Source organism: Lepeophtheirus salmonis, chromosome 4 (assembly GCF_016086655.4).
Source record: "Lepeophtheirus salmonis chromosome 4, UVic_Lsal_1.4, whole genome shotgun sequence".
NCBI classification, from domain to species: Eukaryota; Metazoa; Arthropoda; class Copepoda; order Siphonostomatoida; family Caligidae; genus Lepeophtheirus; species Lepeophtheirus salmonis.
In genome coordinates this window covers 32,479,448-32,504,990 of record NC_052134.2, presented here as the reverse complement: position 1 = coordinate 32,504,990, position 25,543 = coordinate 32,479,448, and the positions used below count along the sequence as shown (strand labels likewise).

General features: G+C 32.1%; 1 protein-coding gene across 1 annotated transcript in view; it reads left to right on the top strand.

Annotated features, from left to right (window-relative positions):
* Positions 1-25,543, top strand: part of LOC121115734 (tetratricopeptide repeat protein 28) — a 52,203-nt gene that overhangs the window by 20,866 nt on the left and 5,794 nt on the right. The window contains exons 2-4 of the mRNA XM_040709850.2: positions 23,377-23,625; positions 23,692-25,111; positions 25,180-25,482. Of these exons, the coding sequence (XP_040565784.1) occupies positions 23,377-23,625; positions 23,692-25,111; positions 25,180-25,482 (1,972 nt within the window). The remainder of the gene's footprint in view (positions 1-23,376; positions 23,626-23,691; positions 25,112-25,179; positions 25,483-25,543) is intronic.

Genomic DNA, 25,543 nt, shown 5'->3' with positions numbered 1-25,543 from the left:
TATGGATCGGTCTTACATAAAAATTGGTTTGGAATTGGTCTCATTATAAATTCGGTGTAGAATAGGGGAAAAAACCAGTCTATATATTGAGACCCAAAAGTTCAGTCCACGATTTGAAAATAATTAAATTCGTTTTACTGTCTGTGATAGCGATCTGGATATAAATATCGGTTCAAATCTGATTCGAAAAAATCACTTGAGACCAAAACTAACAAAAATTGAGTTTGGATCCAGACTCAACGTTAATTTTTACATACCATCAAAACAAAAGCAAGCAAGAACAAATTTTCAAAGAATCATGATAATTAAAACATTTAAAAACTGAATTCACGTCATGTATTAAATTCCTTATAATACTTTTCAGGGTCAATATGTTGATTCAATGAGGTCGTCGTTGTCTTTATGGGTACAGTAATTTAAAAACGTTTGATCTCGTTTTTTAGAGGAGATCCATAAATGATGTTAGTAGTTTTTAAGGTATTTTTGATCCCCATCTCAAGTTCCCATACATCGTTTAAGAATAAGATCTTCCTAGTTTGAACTCTTAAATAATATCGTTTTATTATTTATTATCTGGCTTTTTTAAAGTTGAAGAAAAGTTTAGATAAAAAAACTATTTGTTTCCATTTGCTACCCCCTAAAATATGTGTCATTTTCACCATTCTTCGTCTTTTGACTTACCTATTGTTGTCTTAACATCTTCTTATGGCATGTCTTTCTTCTTCTTCTTCTTACTGCAGACGTCGTTTATGGATGATTTTTTTTTTTAAATATATGTAATAATTATCGATTTGGGTTTACACAAAATTAAATTATTTAACCAATGGTTATCTTTTATTTCTATTAATAAACTATTCTAATTCATCCTTCAAATGTATCATAAATTGGCTTAAAAGTGGATCAGTCACAAATGAAAAAGAATGAGTTATTGATAAATTCATCGATTTTATAGGTCATATGGAAGCCAAATAAAGGTTCGTAGATCAAATGAAGGCTATACTAGGCTCTCTTAGCATCTTTGTCCCGTTTCTTATAAGTTTGAAACACGATTGACCTCATTAACAACTTATTGGCAGCAAATTTATTTTTTCTTGAGAAAAAATAAAGAAACAACTTACAAAACCAGCTCTTTAAATTATACCGATTAATCTTGTGTATCCCCACTCATCGTGATGAGTGGGGATACACTCAAAACAGTTGAACTGAAAACAACTTCATTTTCAATTGAAAATTCATTTGAAATTGAAATTTCAATTTTCAGTCGAACTGAAAACAACTCAACTGAAAAGTTGAGTTGAAAACAGTCGAACGTTTTTTTGGGAGTGTCATTTTTTTTTTGTCCAAGATTGTTCTTGTGTTTACGCACCATACATATCTACTTATATAGTCAACAACAACAGTCTTTATATAATACAACAAACACGCAAACGTCTCAATATAACGAAATAAAAAAATAAAATAAAATAAAAACGTCAAATGACACGCAAAATATAATACTCGTATAAGATTAAATTTTCTTAATTAGTTATTCAGAGAGAGAGAGTTCATTTACCCTTCTTCTTCTCAATGTGCATGAAGAGGATCTTTTTGATGATGGAGGATTGGGGGAGTAAGATATTTGTCTATAACTGTTCATGTTTGTAGGTATTTGAAAATATATGCATCCAATAATCACGACGAGTATTTTTGTCTGCTCGAAATATCGACTTTTAAAAAGAAAAGGACAAATTGATTAAAAGTTATGATAGCTAGTTGACCGATCCTTATTTGGACCGGTTCGATCCAATTACGTCTTGTATGTCAGTTATAATACTGTTAAAGTTATGTCCTTGGTGACGTGACGTTACTCAACTTAATTTCTTCTTATTTAATCAGTTCTAGTACTGACAGTCCGAAGAATCATGGTTCTTAGGGACCGGTGCTAAGACTGGAATGGACTAAATAAATAAAGACTGACACAACACTAATTTTACCTATGTGAAGTATTTTGACATCCAAAGATGTATTAATACTCTAGAGTCCGCTGCTTAAAATGAGTAAAAGTCAAATGACGAAAATAGCTGATGAGAGAATACATTGAATGTATGTATGTAATTGTTTATCCCAAAAAGCTATTCCTAAATTTGATGAATGTGTGTTGCTAATTTTATCGAACTAATGTTTGAAATTCTAGTTGTTGTTTTTTTTCACCTAATATATCTGGGCTGTGCAGAGGCATTTGGAAGGAAAGGTGCTGAAAGTTGGGAAATGGTCATTTAAAAAATAATACAAACGGATTACAAAGGGATTTCATACATAATTATGTAAGCTTTGCATATCTAAGAGAAATAGTGGCTGGTTTCGTTCGGTCATATACTTCAGATCAAATATATCACCGAATGACAAAATTAAGGAATATAAAAATGTATCCATGTACTTGTAAATATTATGGATGTTTCGAATTAACGTTTGTACTTCACCCAAAAGGATTTTTGTTGTGTATCAATAAACTAATTGGGAAGAAAAAATCTGATTGATTGGCTGATATATACTATTATTAATTCAAATGAACCATTGTAATTTTTGCAAAAAATAATCACACAAAAGCCAAAGGATGATCGCTCCAATCACTGTTTAATTCTTCTTATCAACCTTGCAAAGCAGTTTATCTGCCAAGATTTTGAGAAATTACCTTGTGATAATATTTAAACGGTGAATCTATTGCTCTACATTTATAAAGCGCAAATGCATTGTGTTTTATTAATGGTGAGTGATGTACCCATGTCTGGAATTTACTACAAGTTTTTTTTTTTTTAAATACCTAAAGGAACCAAAAAGCAAAAGAAACAATCAATTTTCAATTAGATCAATTCTGTCATGATCAAAAATATGAAATAATGATGAGGGAGGAAAGAGAATGGAAATAATACCAAGTCCGGCCACAGTCCGGTTTTTCCTAGAATTTCAACCAAAATTTCGTCTCATTTCGTCGTATTTTTTATAAAGCTAGATGTGTTTCCTTACGTATATAAAATATATAGGTAATCATCGATAACCTTTAGCCAATACTTCTCAAACTGTCTTATATTAACCGGACTCGACTACCATACAAATATCAATGACAATCAACATCAACATAAATCCTTTCTTTTCCGTCTGGACTTGGTTATTAGCAGGGACGTCCGCAGGATTATAAATTTTTCCCCCTTCTGAATTTGATAAAATGATCTTTTAAGAAATTAATTACTCCTATATTCCTCCTGCATAGTGATAATTTTTTTCAGCGTCAAGACAACAATTCTTGTATTGTAGGGGGTCTACAATACCCTCACCCCTGTGGACGCCCCTGATTAGAAATGCTATATATGGTGTTCTAATCGTCACTAAGATATACATGACGCCTACTCGGTTGAAGTATCAGACAAAGTCCCTTGTTATTACATGGGTGGGTTTAGGATTTTTGTTTTTGGAGGCGGGCTAAATGGAGACGCCATTATACGCATAAAGATGAAAGTTGGAGCTGAAAATAATGGAATTACATATATAGTCATGGGCTTCTTTTTGCAAAAATTTAAAAGTTAAAATTTTTTAACTGGCCTTGAATTTCAAATGACCTTTTTTTTAAAATCTGTTTCGCCATTTGAAATTTTTTTATCAGACCTTTAATTTTTGGATGGGAACAACAAAAATCTCTTGATTTTGTGTGGAAAAAACTCAAGCCCGTCCAACCCAACCCCTGCGGACGCCCCTGATAACATATAACACCTATCAAGTCCCCTCCATTTCCAATAAATCTCAGACTCTCATGCGCCATCAATCAAAATAACTGATTTAGAACCACAGTATTTCAAATGAAAGCCTCCCATCCCCAGCATAGAGTCATTAAAGAAGGCCACAAGTATTGTTTAATGTTTTATCGAAAGTCAATCAATATTAATTATGCTTAATCTATCAGAAAATTATTTTAAAACTTGATCAGCCCTTTGAATGAGATAATTGGACTAAAAATCTTACCCCGAACTTATTTCAAAACTTGAGAGTTTTGGATGTAGTTTTCCTGGTTTATTTTGTATCATGGCTAAAGATAAGAAAAGGTTTCGTGTTCAAAATGTATAGAATGAGTTTGAAAGTATGAGAGAGTTTTCTACATACATATGAGAGAATAATAATAATAAACGAAATACAAATATGGCGGGTTTTTGTTTATTTTCTCTTCCATCTTTACATAAATATATTACTTGCCTTGTAATTAATTTTTGTAATAAATCACCCAAACCGTCAAGGTTTATTATTTTAATTCTTAATTACTCATTTCAAAATATATATATGAAATAGAGAATTACATCTTCATATAATACATTATATTTTTTGTTGTTCCTTTTCCCCCTTGCCAATCCTTTACTTATCCATCACCACTCGCTCTGTGATGAACAAAACCACCTTCAACGTAATCATTACCTACATAAATGCACACACAGACAGGAAACAGGAAAAGGTATATTAGAATTATTTACAATGGGATTCATTACAACTTTATAAAAGATCGACCTATATTTTTTGAGGATTTTTTTTTTTTTCAATAATAACAGCATGGCATAATGATGTAAACGACGTGTGCATCTCGTGACTTGTTCGTCTTCTTTGTATATAAAGAACTGATCTTTATTCTATCTATATCGCAACCTTTCCTTCCCCAAAAATAGACCAAAAAAGAAGGCTCATAATCAGTTGATTGTTTGCCAAGTATATTAGAGAAAAGTGGCAAAACGTCCCTGTTAACTTGAGTAGATTTCCTTGGCGACATGAAAACCTCCCCGCGACGTCACTGTAACCTTTATTCTTATGAAGTATGTAATTTTATATTCCTTTGACAGAATTCAACTTTTGATAAAAGGGTAAATTCATGGAGGGTACATAGTTAGTTATAGAGTAATATTCATGGCATCCTCAATGCCTCTATTGGACAAAAAAATCATTGCGCTGTCAACTATATTTCTACAAGAATTGATCACATAGTTGGTCTTTGTTACACCAATTTCTTAGTAGCTTTATAATAAGACTACTTAATCAAATGATTTTATTGAGCACGTGCCTCATTAACCTTTCCCCCCCCCAAAAAAAGAGGGATGAAGGGCCCCAAAACCACTTGGTAGTGGTTAGTCAATTCTTCCCAAATAAATATTGGACCCTTTCTCATTTAAGTGCAGCAAATTATTCACCGCTTAACAAAGGCTAATTCGAGTTCAACCCATCAATCTTGTTATATAAAATACTAATAAGGACAATTTACAGCTGATAATCTAGTACACACGTCGTTACCTTCGCATATATGAAGTTGAAAAAAGATGTACCCATTTTTTTATTTTTCCTAATAAAAAAAGCGTCACGTTTATTTGAGTAGGCTTTTATCCATTAACAATACACGTACATTCTACAACATGCAAGGATGATGCTCAATTCTGTTGCCTGCCATCTTACGGCACTAATTATAACATAACCATTATTTTGAATCCCTCAGTAGTATGAGTACAAATATTACATTTATGGTACAAGGCAAGAGGAAATATTAATTAGATCCTTTGGAGTAGGGGAGTGAGTTGGGATCATCATCGTGAGTTAGTATGTATTTATGTGGAGCCATCAAATTAGTGTTGTCTCAACTTGAGTCGAGTCGAGTGGATAAACTAGAAAAGGCAAAAAAAGAGAGAAAATTAAGCAACTACGCATACAATGTGTAGGGACACAGTGAATTACTAGCTTACTTTTCATGTAGTTTTTGTTTTATGATTACAAATGACCTTCTTTCTTTCTTTTTTACTAACTATGAGATCGTGCAATTTGTACTAAAACTCCTAGAATATGTCGATATAGTCTGTCTCCTCAGAGATCGTTAGAAGAACCTCATGAGAAATTGGTATTGAGTAGATTAATCACTTGAGGATTGCAGCGCCAACAAACTCAAAACATCATTTCATGCAGAGGTTTAGTGATACAAATCACTAAGCCGAGTTAACCTCATATGAAGTTGACTTACTAGGGGTTTTTTGTTTTTGTTTTTTAATTGAAAATCAACTCACTACTAGAGTCGAGTCCCAAAAATCCTCGAAACTGAGTCTAATAGATAATCGTTGGTGTATACTCAACTCTACATTAAACAAGGATTACTAAGCATTTGCTGGCTTGTAGTGGTTATTGTTCTCGTTCCGTGCGTGTTGTTGAAGGAAACAGAAGGTCACAATGTACTACCTACAACAACTTCCTTTGAAGAAGAACATTACTAGTGTAGTACTTTATACACATTTTAGAAATAATCATGCAAAAAAATTGTTAATATTCGTTGTTATGTTGTATACTACTATTATTATATACCAGAGGCTATCATTATCTATCATTGACTCTCTACCTTCCTATGTAGAGTGGAACGATTATTCTAATATATTCAATATAATAGGTAGGGAGGAGATGTTCCCCATCTCTGTTTAGTTTGACAGAAAACAATAAACATTGTTGTTATCGATGTCAACAAAGAAAATGAGAGAGAATAGGCGTGACAAGGTTGAATGAGGAGGTCTATGGAAATGCTCCCTCTGTTGTGAATCTCTTTTCTCTCATCATCATGGCTCACTGAGTGAGTGGATGAGTGAGGGACAAAAAGGGTCAGTCATTTAATCACCTTATAATACCTACATATAATAAATAATTATTATTTAGCCTCTCTTTCCCTTCGTTCCTTCTCTTTTATCTTTTACCTGAGTTAATTAGAAGACTTTACAAAGTTGTGTTATTTCTTTTAGAAAAAGGCAAGTTTAAGACAAAAAGAAAGAAGAAATTAAACTGCGCCTCTAGGTCTCTTCTGCTAGTGTACCTCCTTCCCTTCCCTCCCTCTCTTCCTCTTCTTCAAACCCATAATTCACAACTTGGTTACATACTTACATTCTTTTAAGCACATACAGTAATCTCGCAAAATACGAGTTATATATTTACACCACATTGATAAAAATGCTGCTCGTAGTCCAAAGCTATAAAACAAAGTCGTCAAATCCGTCTCTTAGCTTGAGGATATTTCATTGCCTACGATAAAACTTTTTCCTCAGCAAGATGTCACTTCTGAGAAGACACAAATAACGTTACTTTAGACTATGACATACCCAATTTTTATTTACCTAAGCAGAAATGAACTTGTTAATCAGATTAAAAGGTTCAACTCAATGAGGTTCCATAGTTAGTTTTATTTCATTGCACCCTCAATGCCTTAACGGGCAAAAAATATTCTCTAAGTGAGCTTAATTTGGCCAAAGATGGATCACGACGTTGCTGTTACGCCATTTGTGCTATAGCTTTGGGTAGATTATGTAACGTATAAGCAAAGATCTCTGCTATATAAAATTATATTAACTACTAGGGAAGCTACCTAAATTGGAGGAATATAAGAGTTGGCGTAACGAGAATGGTTCACTTTTTTTGGAGTGATACAACTACGGCATAACTATCAATTCCAGACATTTTACATACAAATAGAAAACGAGGTCTTGTAATCTAAAACACTACTATAACCATTCGATGGTATGTTTGAGGGATTCTCATAGCAGACTGGTTGAATGTACCCAATTTTATAACTCCATTTTATAAGAATATAACTTGTTTTTTTTTATTATTAAGGGATATGGTGAGTTATTACCACATATATTTTGATGTCATAAAGAGGCTAACAAGACTTGGACCTTTAGTGTCAATAAAAAAATATATATCTCTTTATTTTATGTCAGGTCCTAATGTGTTATTACATCATTATGCATTACCATTTAAATTGTGTAGCTAATAAATTAGTTATTACTTTTACATAGGCTATACATTTTTCTTAGATTATCCTACTTTTCTAGTCACTAATCCATCTTAAACGTGATTAATTGTAATATTCTATGCATTTCATTGAGATTTCTTCATGATTAGAGTATAATTAGATAAAGTTTTCTTTAGGATTGAAATATATATATACTTCATAAATATATTAACCAACCATATCCTTTCAACATGGTGTTATTTTTGATTTACTATTCGATATGTGACGTAGGTGAAACCCCTCTACAGCAATACACTACTCTTTAGTCCAAATTTGACTTAAGTACAGGGTCTTTTTTTTTTCATTACAAGTCCCCTTTAGTAGGATAATTCCACTATAAAAACTGTTAGTTTGTTGAGCAACCTCAACAGTCTGGTATGTCTGCGGATCAAGTTACCCGAACCCGTTATTTATGTAGCCCCATTTGATGTCGTGTTTATTAGAATTCTGCAGTTAGCCTCCTCTGAGATATAGAGTAACAAAATGAGGTAGGCTTTTTGGAGGATAACATTAGTGAGAGACATTATACTAAACACTCTCACACCGGATATCTCGTAAACTGAGGATTAACCCATACCTATACAATACGGAATATAAAATCATAAATCTTCAAGTACATATCAACATTTTTTTTCAATTTGCACACATCACATAGATGCTAATACATAGTTAGTGACTCATTTATAGTTTTACCTGTTTGTTAATTATCCTATACATATAGACACCTATCTATCAAACCTTTTTTATTCCTTCTCTTCTTTTAAACTGGTTCTATTTATACTCTCTGCAAAATATTTGCATGATCTTTTTTAAATATATATTCATTTATTTATTTAAAACCTATGTAGATTACGAAAAAAAACCTCTCTGTATAACAAATTTAAATTAAATATAGCCACATAGATTAGTACGTCTACTCTATATAAATGAACAAAAACGATATATTGGCTGATTCTCTAATCAAAATGATGTATTACTAGTCTCTCCTTTTCACTAAAAGTATACGCCTACCTTGATATTGTGGGCTTACCTACTCATCATATTTTAATATTAAGATAATTGTCTCTGATTGTATATTTTAATGAATAGAAATCAATGAGAGGGGAGTTGTGTGTTGATAAGCTATATATTTGGTCCATTTAATAAGTACATTCCATTATAGTTTGTGTTGCCAATGTATGGATGAAAAAATATTCATCTAATACCTCAAAAATGACATTCGTCAGACCCTGTTTTCGGGGTATTTTTTACCTTCAAAATGGGTCAAACTGATCGTTCAAAAATCAATGTCAAGTGAATGAACTTAGAGTTTTATTATTTATTTACAAACAGTTGAATTCACTAATCTTGAATGGTGTTGATATCCTTAACAATAGCTTCGAACACCTACAACCCCTTTCCTAAAACATAGAAAGTCTATGTTTACAAAATTGGTAAATTCCTCTGACCTTTTGACTCAAACGAATGGGTCTGAAGTACTAATCTAACATTTAGACTCAGTGTCTGTTTAAGGGAGCGGGCGTGCCATTTCAGAAAAATTATCAAGAGCTGCACTCCTAACATTTAATTGCATTATTGGACACCCACGATCCCATTCCAAAAAATGACTTATTATCAACAGCTTCACTTTCTAGGTATACGCGTTATTACTGTTATAGACATGTGCCGTGATTACTCTACTTTGCAACTGTCGATATTATTTCAAATGAATAAACTAATATACACTTTGCTTTATGACCTATATTTTATATACATTTATCGGTTTATAAAGTATGCTTTCCCGCATATACGTTCAACAATAGTAGAGACTGTCTCGATCTAAGTCTGGATAGAAAAGCATGCCTATAAAGAATCCTTTGTTACAATCCCATCCCTCTAGCTCAATTTTTGAGCCCCAATTGAAACGACTACATCGTTCTACGATCCTTAAATTAAACCCCGAGGGATTAAGAGCTGCATAATTAATGAGCATTTTGACTATTGAGAGGCAAAAAAATACTCCCTTCCAAATCCTCTACGTTCTCATGAGTCCTTAGACATGAAATTTACTTTGTTGCATTTATTATTCTGCAATTTATGTAAGTATTTAAGAGGTATTTTGGGTGTAAAGCACAATATATGTATGTATACATTTATTATTTCCTATTCAATTTTTTTGGGTATATATTTTCTGAGCAATTATCTTTTGAGTGCCCAAGTCTAATTTATTTTTTTCATTATTTTCTTTGACCATTTTACAATAATGGTTTTGGCACGTGAAAAGTTTTTTTGAGAGATTCTACCCATGTTTAATAAAAAAATAATAAAGTAAATAAGGCAAGGTGTGGAATATTTATATAGAATGTTATATTGTTATATACTTATATAAAACTAAATAAGTATGTTTAGTCTTATATCCATAAGTAACTATTTGGTTAAAAAATGATAATTTATGTACTTTTTAGATGAGTGCATTATCACAAGGACGTTTATGCAATATATATGTATTTATTTATGTAGTGCCTACATATGGCCTAAACAATCATAACAGGAAATTGTTTTTGCCAATCTTACAAGAGACTTACCCTCAGGAATTTGTTTGTTATTCAATGATGATTTATGGAGCCTAAAAAGAGTACTGTAGTTTTAAGATATTTTCTAATTTTTCTGAAAAAGTCAACAGGTGACTTTATTATATCTGATCGCCTAAAACAAGCCAATCACAATAATATCTAATATTTTATTATTTCCACAATGGTTTATTTTAAAAAAGAGGATAAAATACTGTAAAGCTATATAAAATTACGCTTGAATCCGAGTCAAAAATAAATAAAGACCTAAAGTTGTTGTACAAACTTAAAAAAACTAGCCATAAGAAGATAGTTGGTAGCATCTCGGAAAGAATTAACTGGCGATCCCCTCTAGTTTGAGTTATTTGCAACTTCTACGGTGGTATACATATATAGGGTTATCTCTGAATAATCTAAACCTTGGATCTGTGAATGAGGCATGAACGTTGTTTACTGAATAATAGTTTATTATCATATCAAAGAATAGCGGCCCCGTCTTGCGGCTAAAATATTAAAATAAAATAGATAACATAAGTTGTTTTTGTTTATCAATAGCTTGTTGACGTATTCGCCCATTACTAAATCTAAGTGTAGTGGTTCAAATTTCCCCATTTATAGAACGGCGTGAATGCGCTAATTTCTTATGTAATTTTTTGACATTTTATTATTTCTATGACGAAATTTAGGCTTTCATATACAAATAAAGATGTATAGCAACAATTTTATTATAATATTACTAAGCAATGTTATAGTCCATGGGGTCTCCCCTCCAGCCCAAATTAAGAAAACTTTGCTTTTTACTAGAAAATTTATTATTTGAATTTTTTTCAAAAAAATTTAATACTTGAAATTTTGATCCAAAAAATTTAATATTTGAGATATAATTTTGGAGATTTTTTTCAAAAAATTTAATGATAGATATTCGATACATTACTAATATATTATGAATATTGTACATAATAAATTATAGATATACCTCTCAAGGAAACGGATACCCATTAAAGAAACAAACAAAAAATAGGCAATGCCCCAAAAGTCATTCATAATTATTTACTTATATTATGTATGTATGTATGTATGTATGTATGGGTAGTATTGTTTGTCTCCATTTTACAAATTGCACTATTCCTGACTGCTTTGTTCCTTATGTATATTTTTTTGTTTTTTCCAACCACCACGAGTACAAATTATGTTTTGACTTGCTTTAAATCATTTCCCATATTATTATCGCCATAACTACTACCACAAAATAACAAAATAAACCATAACAACGACGATATACATACATATATATATCAATACCCTCACGAAAAAGCAATAAAATGCCGTTGTGCCCGGCCCGTAACTTTATGTTTATATCCACACATCATGCTTCTAAATAATATGTAATCATACATCTTGATGAAAAATTGACGAGGGGAAATACATACATATAATTTTTGCGTAAATTATGTATTATTCCTCTTCAAGGAATTCATAATTACGAAGGCGACCTTCCTATGGGCAAATAAAATAGGTACAAAATAATAATATTGTACGCCTTATCATCATCATATTCTCGAGTATGTACCATGGGTTGCATCAGAGTCTTTCTTTATTCCTTCCTTCATATAAGTTATACTGTACCATCACCATAGAGTTAGAACGCTACACACTCAGTCAAGAATAATAAAACCCCTGAAGGAACTTGATTATAAATATGTGAATACCCATGAATCTATGTATGTAGCTATGATCATACCCAAGATCATAACACAATTAAACTACATATTTAAGTTTGGGGTTTTTATATCAGAATAAAAACAATATACTTCGAGGTTATGTTTCTGGTGTTCAAACATTCCGTGATTTGTTATTGAAACACTAAGTTAGCATTTCGTTGCTTTAATTGAATCACGCAACCTTGTCCTCCAAAATAAATGTCCTAAATAAGTTGGTAGTTGGACCATTCTTACCAACTATGACATTATTATTCAGTAACTCTTTGGAATTGTTCACAACTTAACAAGAGCTAATTCGAATTCAATCAATTAACGTTCAAAACACTGATTAGGAGAGAAGAAGAAGAAACATCGACATCTCACAGCAAAATACAAGTGATATATTTTTGTATTTTTGAAGTACTGCCGTGTTAGCAATTATGGAAAAATAATGAATAGGTCTTACTTGGAATATGTGTTAAATGTGTATGTTGTAGGAGGTCTTACAAATCTTGTCAGTCATTTTTCCTATCATTGGGCTAAGGTATGACTTATTTGTTGAAATGTGACGCTTTTTTTCTTACCTCGAAACTCCAACTTTCAAAAAGAAAAGGAAAAAATTAGTAAAAACTTATTGTAGCTCACGGCGACTCCTCGTCAGCACAATTTTTTCACTCTATTTTTCTCTCACCTCTCGATCCCTTTTCCCCCCTAATCAGTGTTTTGACAGTGGATTTTGGGCCTTTTTTCTATGATGCCTATGTGTATAAAATATAACCTACCAATATGTAAAAATAAAAGAAACCGAAAAAGGACATGGGAACCCTGACAATTAGAAGAACGTACTTGAAAAGAGCAGCTTAACTGTCGTGTCGTTTCATTAAATTAGCTACGAGCAAGGAAATATCCACAAATCCCTTTTTGTGTCGAGCAAGGACATAGCCAGGAATCACTCCGAGGTCGATTCTCCATTCTACTTCAACAAGGACTTGCACTTATTACTTCCCAACCACTCAGCATTGTTTCTCTCCGTCCTTCATAAGCACACGCACTACTAATTATTTTATACAAAGATGTTTGCTCTTCAAGAACGAGTGATAACAGCTTTGGAAAATAAAAAACACTCTTCAGATTCCCAACAAGATAAAAATATAATACGCGGATGGTCATATTTTATACAACTCCAACTATTGTGGCAACTACACTAAGAGAGAAGAACGCGTCAAATTGTACATAGTATTTATAGAATGCTTAGATGTCAAGGATATGTTCTAAATATGGTGTTGAGACTAGTAACTTGATAGGATATCAAATTAATTAATTTTTTTAATTAAGTAGAACCATTTCGTGGTGCTCATCATATACATATTCCTTTTTTTTTTTTTTTTTTTTTTGCAATCCCCTTTGATCTATACAACGTAGTATCTACTAGTGAGCAAATGAATTCATTTTTATTCTCCATACCCTCATCGTATTATTATTATTTTCATTTGAACCCAATCATGAAGGAATATGTATAATAATTTTGTAATAATAATATAATTGTAACAGAAGCAGGGTTTTATTCATGTTGGAAAATAAAACTTAGCGGGGTGTCTGCGATTACATATTACCTACCTTCTTCTTTTTGAGAAAGAAGGAAAATATGTTTTTATATTGACCTCGAACTAGATTTTATTAATATAAATCAAGGAGTTATCTTCTTAAGAGTGCTGGAATAATCATTTATTTTTATATTCCTAGTGATTGTTAGTGATAACTTTCATTTACTATTTATACATATATGATATGTGAGCCTATCCTTCATAATATAGCTTTTACATGACGTCATCATGTTAGAAGTAAGTCATTTTGTTGAGGACATTCACAATAAATTTTTATATAAGTAAAAATCTTTGCTCTTGGCATTACATATAACAATTTAACTTTTATTCACATTTAAAGCAGCCACGAGTTTATGTTTCCTTAAGATCACGTACATTTTGTTATATATATATATCATAAATTTATAGTATATAGCAACCTTTTCGTAAAAAATGCTCAAAATCAGTTGATGATTAATTAATCACTGCATAGCAAAGCTTAATATCACTTCAACCAATCATATTAACAGCCCTAGTAAGGTTCAAAAATCGACAGTTGATCACGAATTACAATTTACATTTTTACGTAACTAGTTTAGCCCCTTGTTATATGAATAACTCACGTCCTCACGTTTATTGCATCTCACAACCTATTCTCCCAAATGAAACATGGGGGAAAAGCACAAAATCACTTGAAAGCTCAGTTAGCCATTTCTTCCCAACTATAGAATTATTATTTAATATCAATTATTGAAAATTTTTAACAGCCTAACAGAAGTTAGTTGGCGAATCCAACCAGTTACCGCTCAAAACTCTGATAAGAGAAAAAAAACTCAGAAAAATTGACACTTGATGACAAAATACAATGCATATTTTAATTCAAGCGGAGTAACAAATCCAGCTTTTTTATCCACTTGCAAATTCAATTGTAAAAAGGGGATTGATATGAAAAAAACAAAGAAAAAACATATGTTAAACATCAACCTTACTTTATTTTTCTTATTTCCAACTGTTAATTAATTATTATATATATTGAATAGATAATTTTCTCAATATTAACATCAATGACTTAGTATGGAATGACATAAATTCATGACAAAGTTACTTGATTGATATAAATTGCTATAAAAATACTATCTTTTTGAGTTCATAGCACGACAATTTAGCTGCTACTTGAATTCCTTCAAACGTCAATGCATGAAAACAGGTTAAAGTAAAATATTGTGCCTTTTAAAAAGCTAGTTGTACAACACCATTTACACAAGATCTATATCATAATGTCTGTGTAGTATAAAATAAAACAATATTCTAATGACGTCACTGGAGTAAGGAGTTTGGAATCAATTTAAAATGAAATCGTGCCGAATATTGATAGGGAAGTACTTAATAAAATATTCTTTTGGGGAGATAGATACATATTTAAATGGATTTGTATCCTAATAATACTGAAGACTATAAATATATTCGAATATTCCCAACGTCTTACCCCAATGACGTCTTTAGTAGAGATGAGATTTGTGTGTGAGCGCGAGGGGAAGGTGGGATTAGACATATGGGACTGCTTACTCTTGCTAATATCAGCTGCCTGTTATTTGATTATGGGGAGTGGGGAAAAAATGAATTACTACAATTTATTTGATTATGTATTTCTAATCAATTTACATCAAAGATAGGCAAAAATTCTTCTTTTAGAGGGAAATGTTAACAACTCCACCACGACTTATAAAATAATGAACAAAAAAAAAAAAAAAAGAGCACACGCATCAACCATTTTTCCTTTTTTAATCGGTAAACTTAGTTTTTTCTTTACACAGATCCCTTCTTCAGTCTTAACATAGTAATACGCCTTGGAATAACCGGGTTTTTTTCTACTGCTTATTCACTATTATATAGATCTTGCAAGGACTACTCTTAATTATGCAATGTGAGGTCATGTTAGTCACTTTTTAGCCAAATCTGATGATGTAAACCCATCCTTAATCCAAACTTTCGAATAAAATATGTACGTACATGTGATTCCATGTTCACATATATGTATAGATTTTGATATAAATATGTTATACTCTTAGTTATTTTGTGTGTATAAGCAGAGAGATATATATATTTATTCGTATTTTTTTTTAGACTCAAGTGATTAGGATTGATTGATGCTTTTTTGGTTGCGTTGTGATTGTGGCTTGTATCATGATTTTTCCATATAGGTATATATAGTATGATAATTGATAAGTATTTTGAATATTTCCTACGTGTAGGTATCATTATTATTATTATGATGATGATCATGGTCAAATGGGATTTAAGGTTCTAGAACAATATGCCCAATTATAACTATTCAAATGAACTTGATCAATGATCCATTTCTGCTAACAACAGATTGATTGTGGGAATATAAAATATTGTTTAAGAGTATGCATCTATAATAATTATCTTTACAACTTTTCAAAGATAGATATACAACATCAATTCATATTTCAAGCCTTGGCCTAAATGTCTTAATGATAGGAACCAGGGAGTCATAGAACCAAAGATATTGCATGGCCCATTCTTTTTCAATAGAAGCATTCCAGAGCCGTTATATTTGAATGTCCATTAGTAAAAGCAACTGCATCAGCTCGCTTCCACACATGATAAGTCCATGAGTTCAGATATTGGCGATTAGGGAACCATATTGTTTTTCACCAGATGATTTCTTTCTTGGCTTGGGGTTACGACAGAAAGTCAATATTGCTCTAGGAGGCAATTTTGAGTCGCTTATTGCTTGTCAAGAGGATCTCATTGTATGCCGTGTAGGTATCTTATTTGCTGCTTCCGAGAGTGTTATCAATCCAGTTGGCATTGCTCTATACGGGGACAAATCTGACATTGTGGTCCATTTTTGACTTATCTGTTCTGCTTGGCTAAGAATTTCAGTTTGATTGTTTTTTTCATCAATAAAAAAATAGAAATGTTGAGACACGTGGCTTTGAGTTCATACAGTTGGATCAGTAGGGTATTTTGCTCCTATTTTGATCTGATAATCTGGTTGCCTTTGTTCCTCTGCCTTTGACTTAAACACCAGATCCTTATTCCATAACACCCCACATGTTGATACTGGATGCAGAGATGAACTTTTTCCCTTCTCTTCTTCGAGTTCAACATTAGAGCTGTTTGATTAGAACTTTCCACTTTGGTCATCCATCTTTTTTGAGCTTAGAATAAAAGCCCCTCCTTCTTGAGAAAAGTTTTTTTGGTTTAAGAATTATTCGGTCTTATGGGCAATGCAGAAACTTCATTATATCTCTCTTGTGTCAACTCTGATTAGTTCTACATAAACTCTCTTATTTAGTCGGTAAGGTGTTATTACCCTTCACCAATGCAAAAATATAAACAGTTTATGGTTTACAACTTTCAATTTTTCCACTATTTTCCTCCACGAGGGATTGATTGATTGAAATTCAAATGATTTTTTGTTAAGCTGAGAATTTTAATTATTGAATAATTGCATAGATAGAAAAAATTGCCACCTTTGAATTGATTTTGAAGCAAGTAGTCTTACAGTATTTTTCTATTGGTGTTCTCCCGAGTAGATGGTGTTACTACAAGTAAGTTCTTGAAAGAATCCACTGAATAGTTTTAATTTATCTTTATATTTTTCTAATACTCATTAGACGAGCGAAAAAGAAAGGGACTCCTTGTCAGATTGATAAGGAATGAGTAATTATTATGATAATTCCTGTATACCTACTCGTACTTTTCCCTTCCTTACTGATTAGATTATGTCCTTTTGGTTTGGACCTTCCCCTAGGTATAAAGATATGTATTTAGATTAGATATAAAGTCCAATTTCCACATCATTCATTATTATAATCATATCTTTGTATGATTAGAAATATATATTAAACAAAATTCGGGCTATTGCAAAAAAACAAAACAAAAATTACATTACCCACTTTTTCTTTCACAACTCCCTCCATGAATATATGTTTTTTAATGAGTAATAGAGGATAGATTATACATATATGTAAGCTGTATAATATATCTTTAATGCACCATATATTTATTTATGATTGCTATTTGCGAATTATTTAAATACAGACATTTAAATGTATTTCAAGGTCTCATAGGTGTGTATGTAACGGGGCGTCCGCAACTTATATTTCGGGAGGAGGGGGATTAACTTGGTTTTGCGAATTGTTTTGAAAAAAAAGAAAGAAAAATTCAATTTTTGTGATAAAAATTTCAAAATTCCACAGCTATTCGCAAAAAATTATTTGAAAAATCAACCGGTTTTTATAAAAACATTACATTTTTGGAAAACATTCCAAAAATTATATTCTGAATATAAAATTTTAATTTATTGTATCTTTGCCTCATCCCTCTGTTCACGGATAGACTCCGAGTCCATCTTCTCCCCCTCTCACGAATTCGAGACAAACTCATAATCTTTTCTAATTTTTGGGTAATTATTTAAACAAGTAATTTTGATGCTCCCCATTTCGAGGCAACCAGCGTTTGATTAGATACTGTTTTTGACAGATCATTGAGGATTTTTCGCTACGTGTTTCTTCTATGTGAAGTATTTTAGCTAGCAAAAAATGGTCATGTGAGAAAACATTAACTAGCTATCAGCGTATTTATATTATATCGAATATTACTATATATTGTATATATATATTTGTGTTTGTAACCACTTTGAAAATACAAACATGTCTGACACGGTTATAATTTTTATTATACTGAACTAATTCGGGTCAAGTTGGATTTGATCATTTCAATTTAGGTCAACAGTTTCACGATTAGGTTTTTAGACCAATTTACAACAAAATATTGGTCTAGAAGAATCACAAATGATTGAACTGAAAAAATTGGCTCTTGACGAATTCTCAACACTAATAATATCTGTATATGTATTTTGCCATTTCTCCTTTTATTTTTTTCTTAGAATAGGCATTACCTAAGTGATTTACATATAAATAGCATTATGTATTTATTATGAAGTATCATTGTAAGGCGGTATATGACCTAGGAGTATTTTTTGGGTGGTTTAATTAACTTTATACATATTATGGAGTAACTACTTGGCACAAGTGTGGTTCAATGTCTTATTACTAGTACATACTTGCTTATACATATACATACATAGGTAGGAAGTAAGGAGTATCGCTCTTGAATTAAGGATATAAGTATCTATATCGAAGAGGCAATAGAGTATTGGGAGTGGAGCAATGGACTGCAGATATTGATAATGTATTTATTAGGGTTTACATATTTTAATTTTCATAATTAATATTGAATACTATTTCAACACTTTACTTCAATTTATCGAATAACTTTAGATCAGATGAGCTAACTATTTTCTAGACCAGCTATAAGTTAATTGAATCAAAAATAAAACTACAGGGTGGAAACACTTTTTGAGTGTTGCAATCTTCCTCAGATACTGCAACTGGTCTTTCATTGATGAGGTCTTGGATGGCGTCCACCAGGTTCTCGCTGTAGATGTCACTGCCGAACTCCCTCTTGATGTTAAAGTCAGCATCAACATTCCCAGACTATATAAACTCATGATAAACTCGTGCAAAGTTTGTAACAGTGTTCACAAGGAGTTTATTGAAAAGCTAATCTTACTATTTGTCCTTCCGGCCGAATCCAAGTGACAATGGCTCCCCCTGTGACTTTTGCGGGCATACATTCATGTTAAGAAACGAATTGCAACTGAAAACAGGTTGAGTACTATTATAACTATTTTCAGGGGTACATATAGGCTCCTGAAAATTGGGCGACAATAGTGTTTCCACTCTGTATTTATACTATCAAAACGTGTTTACAAATACTAAGTAAATAGTTGTATGTCTTCGTATACTGCTATATCTGTATACGTATACTTGTATTGTATCTCGAAATCTTTCCATGAGAAAGAAACAGGGAGGTATGATCAAAATCAGTTAGAAGTTTTTTTGCAATTATTTGCAGCTATGGAATTATTATTCAATAATTGTGAGGAATAGTGCATGAGCTCACTAAAAAAATTATATTCTCTCCAAGGTGTCGTGACAATGTTCAATTTAGTAATTAAAAAATCAGTAAACATCCACCTTCGAAATCATCCACTCCATTATACATTATATATACATATACATTCACCATTATAAAAAATAGAAATAGAAACCTACCTCGTAAAGCGGGAACACAATTATTGAGACTCTTATCAGGGGCGTCCGCAGGGTTATATTTTGGGATGGGCTTAATTTTTGGTATTTTTTAGAAACAAAAACCCAAACTTAAGAATATTAAATTTTCTAGAAAAAAATTTCTAAAATTAAACAGATGTTCATAAAAATTAAATATTTGCGAAAAAAAATTTCAATAATAAAATTTTACATTTTTTGGAGAAAAATTTCAAAAATAAACTTTTGGGTTAAAAAAATTGCATAATTAAATTAAATTTCAAGTATTAAATTTTCTAGTAAAAATCAAAAAATCCTTAATTTGAGTGGGGGCTATCCCCTCCACCCCACCAGCTGCGGACACCTCTGTTATCCGTTATCTGAACTACCAACTCCATCTTAGGAAGGAATAAACCGTAGATGAGATATTGAAGCTATCCTAGGAATTGATATAATATTATGATTTTTTGTTTGTACTATAAATTTGTGTTGCCAGCTTATGAAGGAGGTTTCTCTATATTTTTCTAGTATACCTAATAACATAACATTGATTGCTCAAGAACTGACAAGCTGTAACTAAGTAAACAAAGTTCATCATCTCCTATTGGCTATTATCCTTCTTGGAGTGGTATTATTTCCTCACAACACGGCGAGACTCTCTGAAGCCTTGATTACAAACTGCTATTAGTAAACAACGCTGATGCCTTATTGTTATCAACTTAATAGATATATTTTTAATTCAACATAATCAACGTTCAGAACACTTATCAGGGAGGAGGGAAATCCACAGCTGACTACCAAATAAAGGGTATATTTCTATGTTAGGGAGATAACGAATATACATCATAGTATAAACTGCTCTGTTGACTTTAAATGGTCTATTTCTAAAAGGAAAAATTCGAGATAAGTGAATATATTTTATTACTAGGTAGTTTTCATGCCTCTTCTGTTTTCAGGTTATCTAAAAAAAAATGATATTTGATGTTTTTTTTCTCTTTTAGGAATTGTCTATAAATACTTATATAATTTAATTGAACCTAATTTGCTTATCTTACATGACTGATCAAAAAATAGATACTTAAAGGACACCATTGACCATTTTTTTAGGGGGGAGGGGTTGTTTAGGGAGTCTCCCTCTTGTATTATTATAAGAAAACGTTATAGTTTTCTTATCGTTCAGCCGAACGATTATATATCAAACTGGAAAGAAAGAAATAAAGAAAAACGTCCCCGTCTTATCATTATCTACATCAATTTTACTCCTTGTGGTTCAGCCCAAGGACAAACAAATAGAGTACTCAACATTTATATATAATACGTACATATGTATGGTGGGGTTTTTGTTATCCAAGGAAAAGAAAAGAACCACATAAATGTCGATTTCATAATAATAGTAATAATAATTTGAATATCTTAAGAGAGAGATAGGAGAAATTGTAGACCATGGGTCTCATTAAGATTCCACTCTGGATATAAATATGTATATTATGATTAAAACAAGATTTATCTCGGTTTATCGTTTCGTGGAGTTTTAAAAGAATTTTAATACTCCACCCTGATTGAAATATGTGTATGACTATGATATAGAACGTGGGCATATTTCCTTCTTTGATAAGGAGTAGTCCTCAGTGATGTATGTACATATATACGTACCTGAGTCCCATACATAACATCTCGCAACCTTTCCTATAAAAAAGATATAAGGCTCAAAATCAGTTAGGAGTAGATATGGTTTAGTCCCAAAATTCCTGTCCTGTCCTAGATTTTAAGGATGCGTCCAAATTGGGCACAAAAGCCGTCCCATAGAGCAATTTTTGATTAATAATGTCATTATAAATGAATCTTCTATAATTTTAATAAGCCTAATTTAGACTTTAATTTGGTCGAAATTAAGAAGAATGGCAAAATATTCACGTGTTTTAAAGATGCATAAGTTTTATTAAACTAATTAAAATTGTAAACCAAGATACTTCACTATAATTTTACTGCAGATGATGATGCCCTAGAGAGGACAACTTTAAAATAGTTACCCTTAGAAATATGAATGATAACATTCATTTCTGTCCACCCAGAATATAACATTAACACATAAAATATCTGATCAGCCAACCTCCAATATTTTGAAATTTAAAAAAATAGGTGTGCTTGTAAGATCAAAAAGTCATAAACACATTGAAACAAGTTTATCAATATGTAAAGCTTCAAAATGAATGCCTTGATATTAAATTGATTGTGTGGTGCTTGATTCATGAATTAGTTGTTATTTCATGCTCATGAGAGCTAAATATGAATATTTAAGTATTATACTCATACTCATAAGTATGTATATATTGGATTACTTCTATTGAATAGATTCTCATATTTTGGCTCATAAGTCCTGAGGTTGGCCCGAAACCTGACCTAGTCCAATCTACCTCTACTAGAATTATGCATTGTCACTAGTGTTAGATCGGTCATAGACTGATTCCCTAATCAGTCTTTTCACTCCTTTCAGTCCCTCGTTTATCGTTCTTATCTTTTATACCATACAACGATCCTAAGGACCAATACGTGGGTCCTTAAGTCTTAGCTATCTTTTTACCTATTCTTCACTCCTAGCTAAGATTGAATAATTTAAAAACGAAGAAAAAAATGATTGATAGCTAGAACTACTCATAATAATAAGTTCTAGCCACACACCTCCTGCTTTAAACCTTATCTATCTTGTCTCTTGAAAGAGTTTATGTTGAACAGGTGAAATGAACTATTAAAGGACTCAAGGGAGTCCTTTAATAGTTAGAAACTACGTCATTTTGGCTATTGTTGATAGCATAAAAGACCGATAAGGACCGGTCCAACTTTATTAGTACCGGACTGATCCAATACTAATTATCATTTAATTTAAAAAAAATTCAGGATTTAGTACTTGCCTTGTAAATTTTTTAGACACACGAGAATTAATATGAATATGATTAGAGTGTTATTTACTTGGTTCTCATTAGTTAGACTCAGGAATCATCTCTGAGCCATTTTGCGACTATGAATGTGTTTTTTTGTTTTTTTTGTGTTTGCTCATGCCTTTATACATAAAGTATGAGCGGAATTTTTGGAAAAGTAAAATTTTGTTACTGACTTGTGTTATCAATTCAATCTAATAGAATACCCCTTTTTATGAGTATTGTTATAAATTTCATCTAAGTGCTTTGAAATACTTATTTTTTTATTTTTGTTTGTTCGTTCTTTGAGAGTGGAATGTCAAATATATGACCTGACAGTTCTTTTTCTTCTTTAAAATAAAAAGGAAGACTTTGTTCAAAAATGTAAAAATCCCAAGAAATGGTGATGTTGGTTAAATAACCTGTCTTATTTAGATAACGAAAATATTTTTTTCTTTTAAATAGCCATTTGATTTATTAGCTTCTATCAACCTCCTTCTCACTCATTTTTTATTTTTGCTCGTTATTTGATAAAAAAAAATTCTTTGAGAAATAATAATTAGAGATTTTTGCTACTTATTTTTTTTTTTTTTTTAAATATTTTCTTTGAAAGAAAGAAGTTCTATATTAAATAATGATCACTTATTTTGATTTATTTTTATAGACAGAAGATGGAGGCCTGGGATCAGAGGATCGAAGTGCCTTCCAGGAAAAAGTTCGACAATCCAATGCAGCTTGCCAGGCTGGTGACTTTAAAACTGCCATCAAGATTTACACAGATGCCATCGCAATCGATCCTGGGAATCATATTCTATATAGTAATCGCTCTGCAGCCTATATAAAATTGGGTCAGTTTACTCAGGCCTTACATGATGCAACTAAAGCTAAGGAACTTAATCCTGAATGGTTCAAGGTATGTTATATCATTACTTATGACTCTATCTGCATACTATGGATTGTATACCTTATCTTTTTTTAGGCCTACTATCGACAAGGCGTTGCCTATCAATGTCTTGGAAAACATTGTGATGCTCTTGGTGCCTTTTCCAATGGACTGGCTCAAGATCCTAAGTCAATGCAGCTTCTATCCGGTTTAATTGAAGCTGCTCTCAAGAGTCCACTCAAAGACACTCTAGAGCCCACTTATCGTCAACTTCAAATGATGAAATTAGATAAATCTCCTTTTGTTATCATATCAGTTATTGGACAAGAACTTTTGGCTCAAGGGAAGTATTCCTCTGCTGTGCAAGTCCTTGAGTCTGCTCTTAAAATCGGTACTTGTTCCTTAAAACTACGTGGCTCTGTTTTTTCTGCGTTATCAAGTGCATATTGGGCTCTAAATTCCTTAGATAAGGCCATAGGTTACATGAAGCAAGATCTCCTTGTTGCACAATCCTTAAATGATACTCAAGGAGAGTGTAGGGCTCATGGCAATCTGGGATCTGCATATTTTTCAAAAGGCAACTACAAGGAAGCACTTACCTCGAACCGTTATCAATTAGTGTTAGCAATGAAATGCAAGGATGATCATGCCTCTTCTTCTGCCTTAACCTCTTTAGGACACGTTTATGCAGCTATTGGGGACTATTCTAATGCCCTTGCGTCTCACAAACAATGTGTTGATTTAGTTAGAAGTATGGGGGACCATTTGCAGGAAGCGCGGGAAACTGGAAATGTAGGTGCAGTTTATTTGGCCATGGGGGACTTTGATAGAGCCGTAGAATGTCATCGAGAACATTTGAGAATCGCGAAAAGTCTTGGAAACAAAGTAGAGGAAGCAAGGGCCTACTCCAATCTCGGGTCATCATTTCATTATAAACGCAATTTCGAACAGGCCATTATATTTCATAATCACGTTTTAAATTTAGCTAAAGAACTACAAGATATGTCAATCGAAGCTAGGGCATATGCTGGACTAGGTCATGCTGCAAGATGCATGAATGATTTACTTGGTGCTAAAAAATGGCATGAAAAGCAATTAGACATGGCTTTAATGACAAAGGATAAGATTGCTGAAGGTCGTGCCTGCTCCAATTTAGGAATTGTTTATCAATTATTTAACGATCATGATACTGCCTTGAAACTTCATCAAGCCCACTTAAATATTGCAAGAAGTTTACATGATAAAGCCGGGATGGGTCGAGCATTTGGAAATATTGGAAATGCTTACTCTGCCTCTGGTTTCTATGAACAAGCTATTAAATATCATAAGCAAGAGCTTGTTATTAGCAAAGAAGTCAATGATCGTAGCTCAGAAGCTTCAACTCATGGAAATTTAGCTGTTGCATATCAAGCATTGGATATGCATGAAATGGCATTAGGGCATTATCATAGTCATTTAAATATAGCCAGAGAGTTGAAGGATTCCATCGGAGAGGCTTGTGCATTGTGCAATTTAGGTATTATCATGTATTTCTTCATTATTTTTCAAATGCATTTCAACAAATGTTATTTCTTTTTTATTAAGGAAACTGTCATTCAAGCCGAGGAGAATTCGCTGAGGCTGTACCTTACTATGAAAACTACTTAATGCTATCACAAGAACTAAATGACGTCGAAGGAGAGGCAAAATCATGTCATTTCCTAGGATATGCTCACTATTGCCTTGGCAACTTTAAGGAAGCCATTAGATACTATGACCAAGATTTGGCACTTGCAAAGGATCAGCAGGATAACATGAATATGGGAAGAGCATATTGTAATCTAGGTCTTGCACATTTAGCTATTGGAAATCATGCCAATGCATTGCAATGTCAAAAATATTTTTATGGTATTGTCAATCATAATTGTATTATAAGTGGATACTAATTTCAAGTTTTGTTTTGTTATAG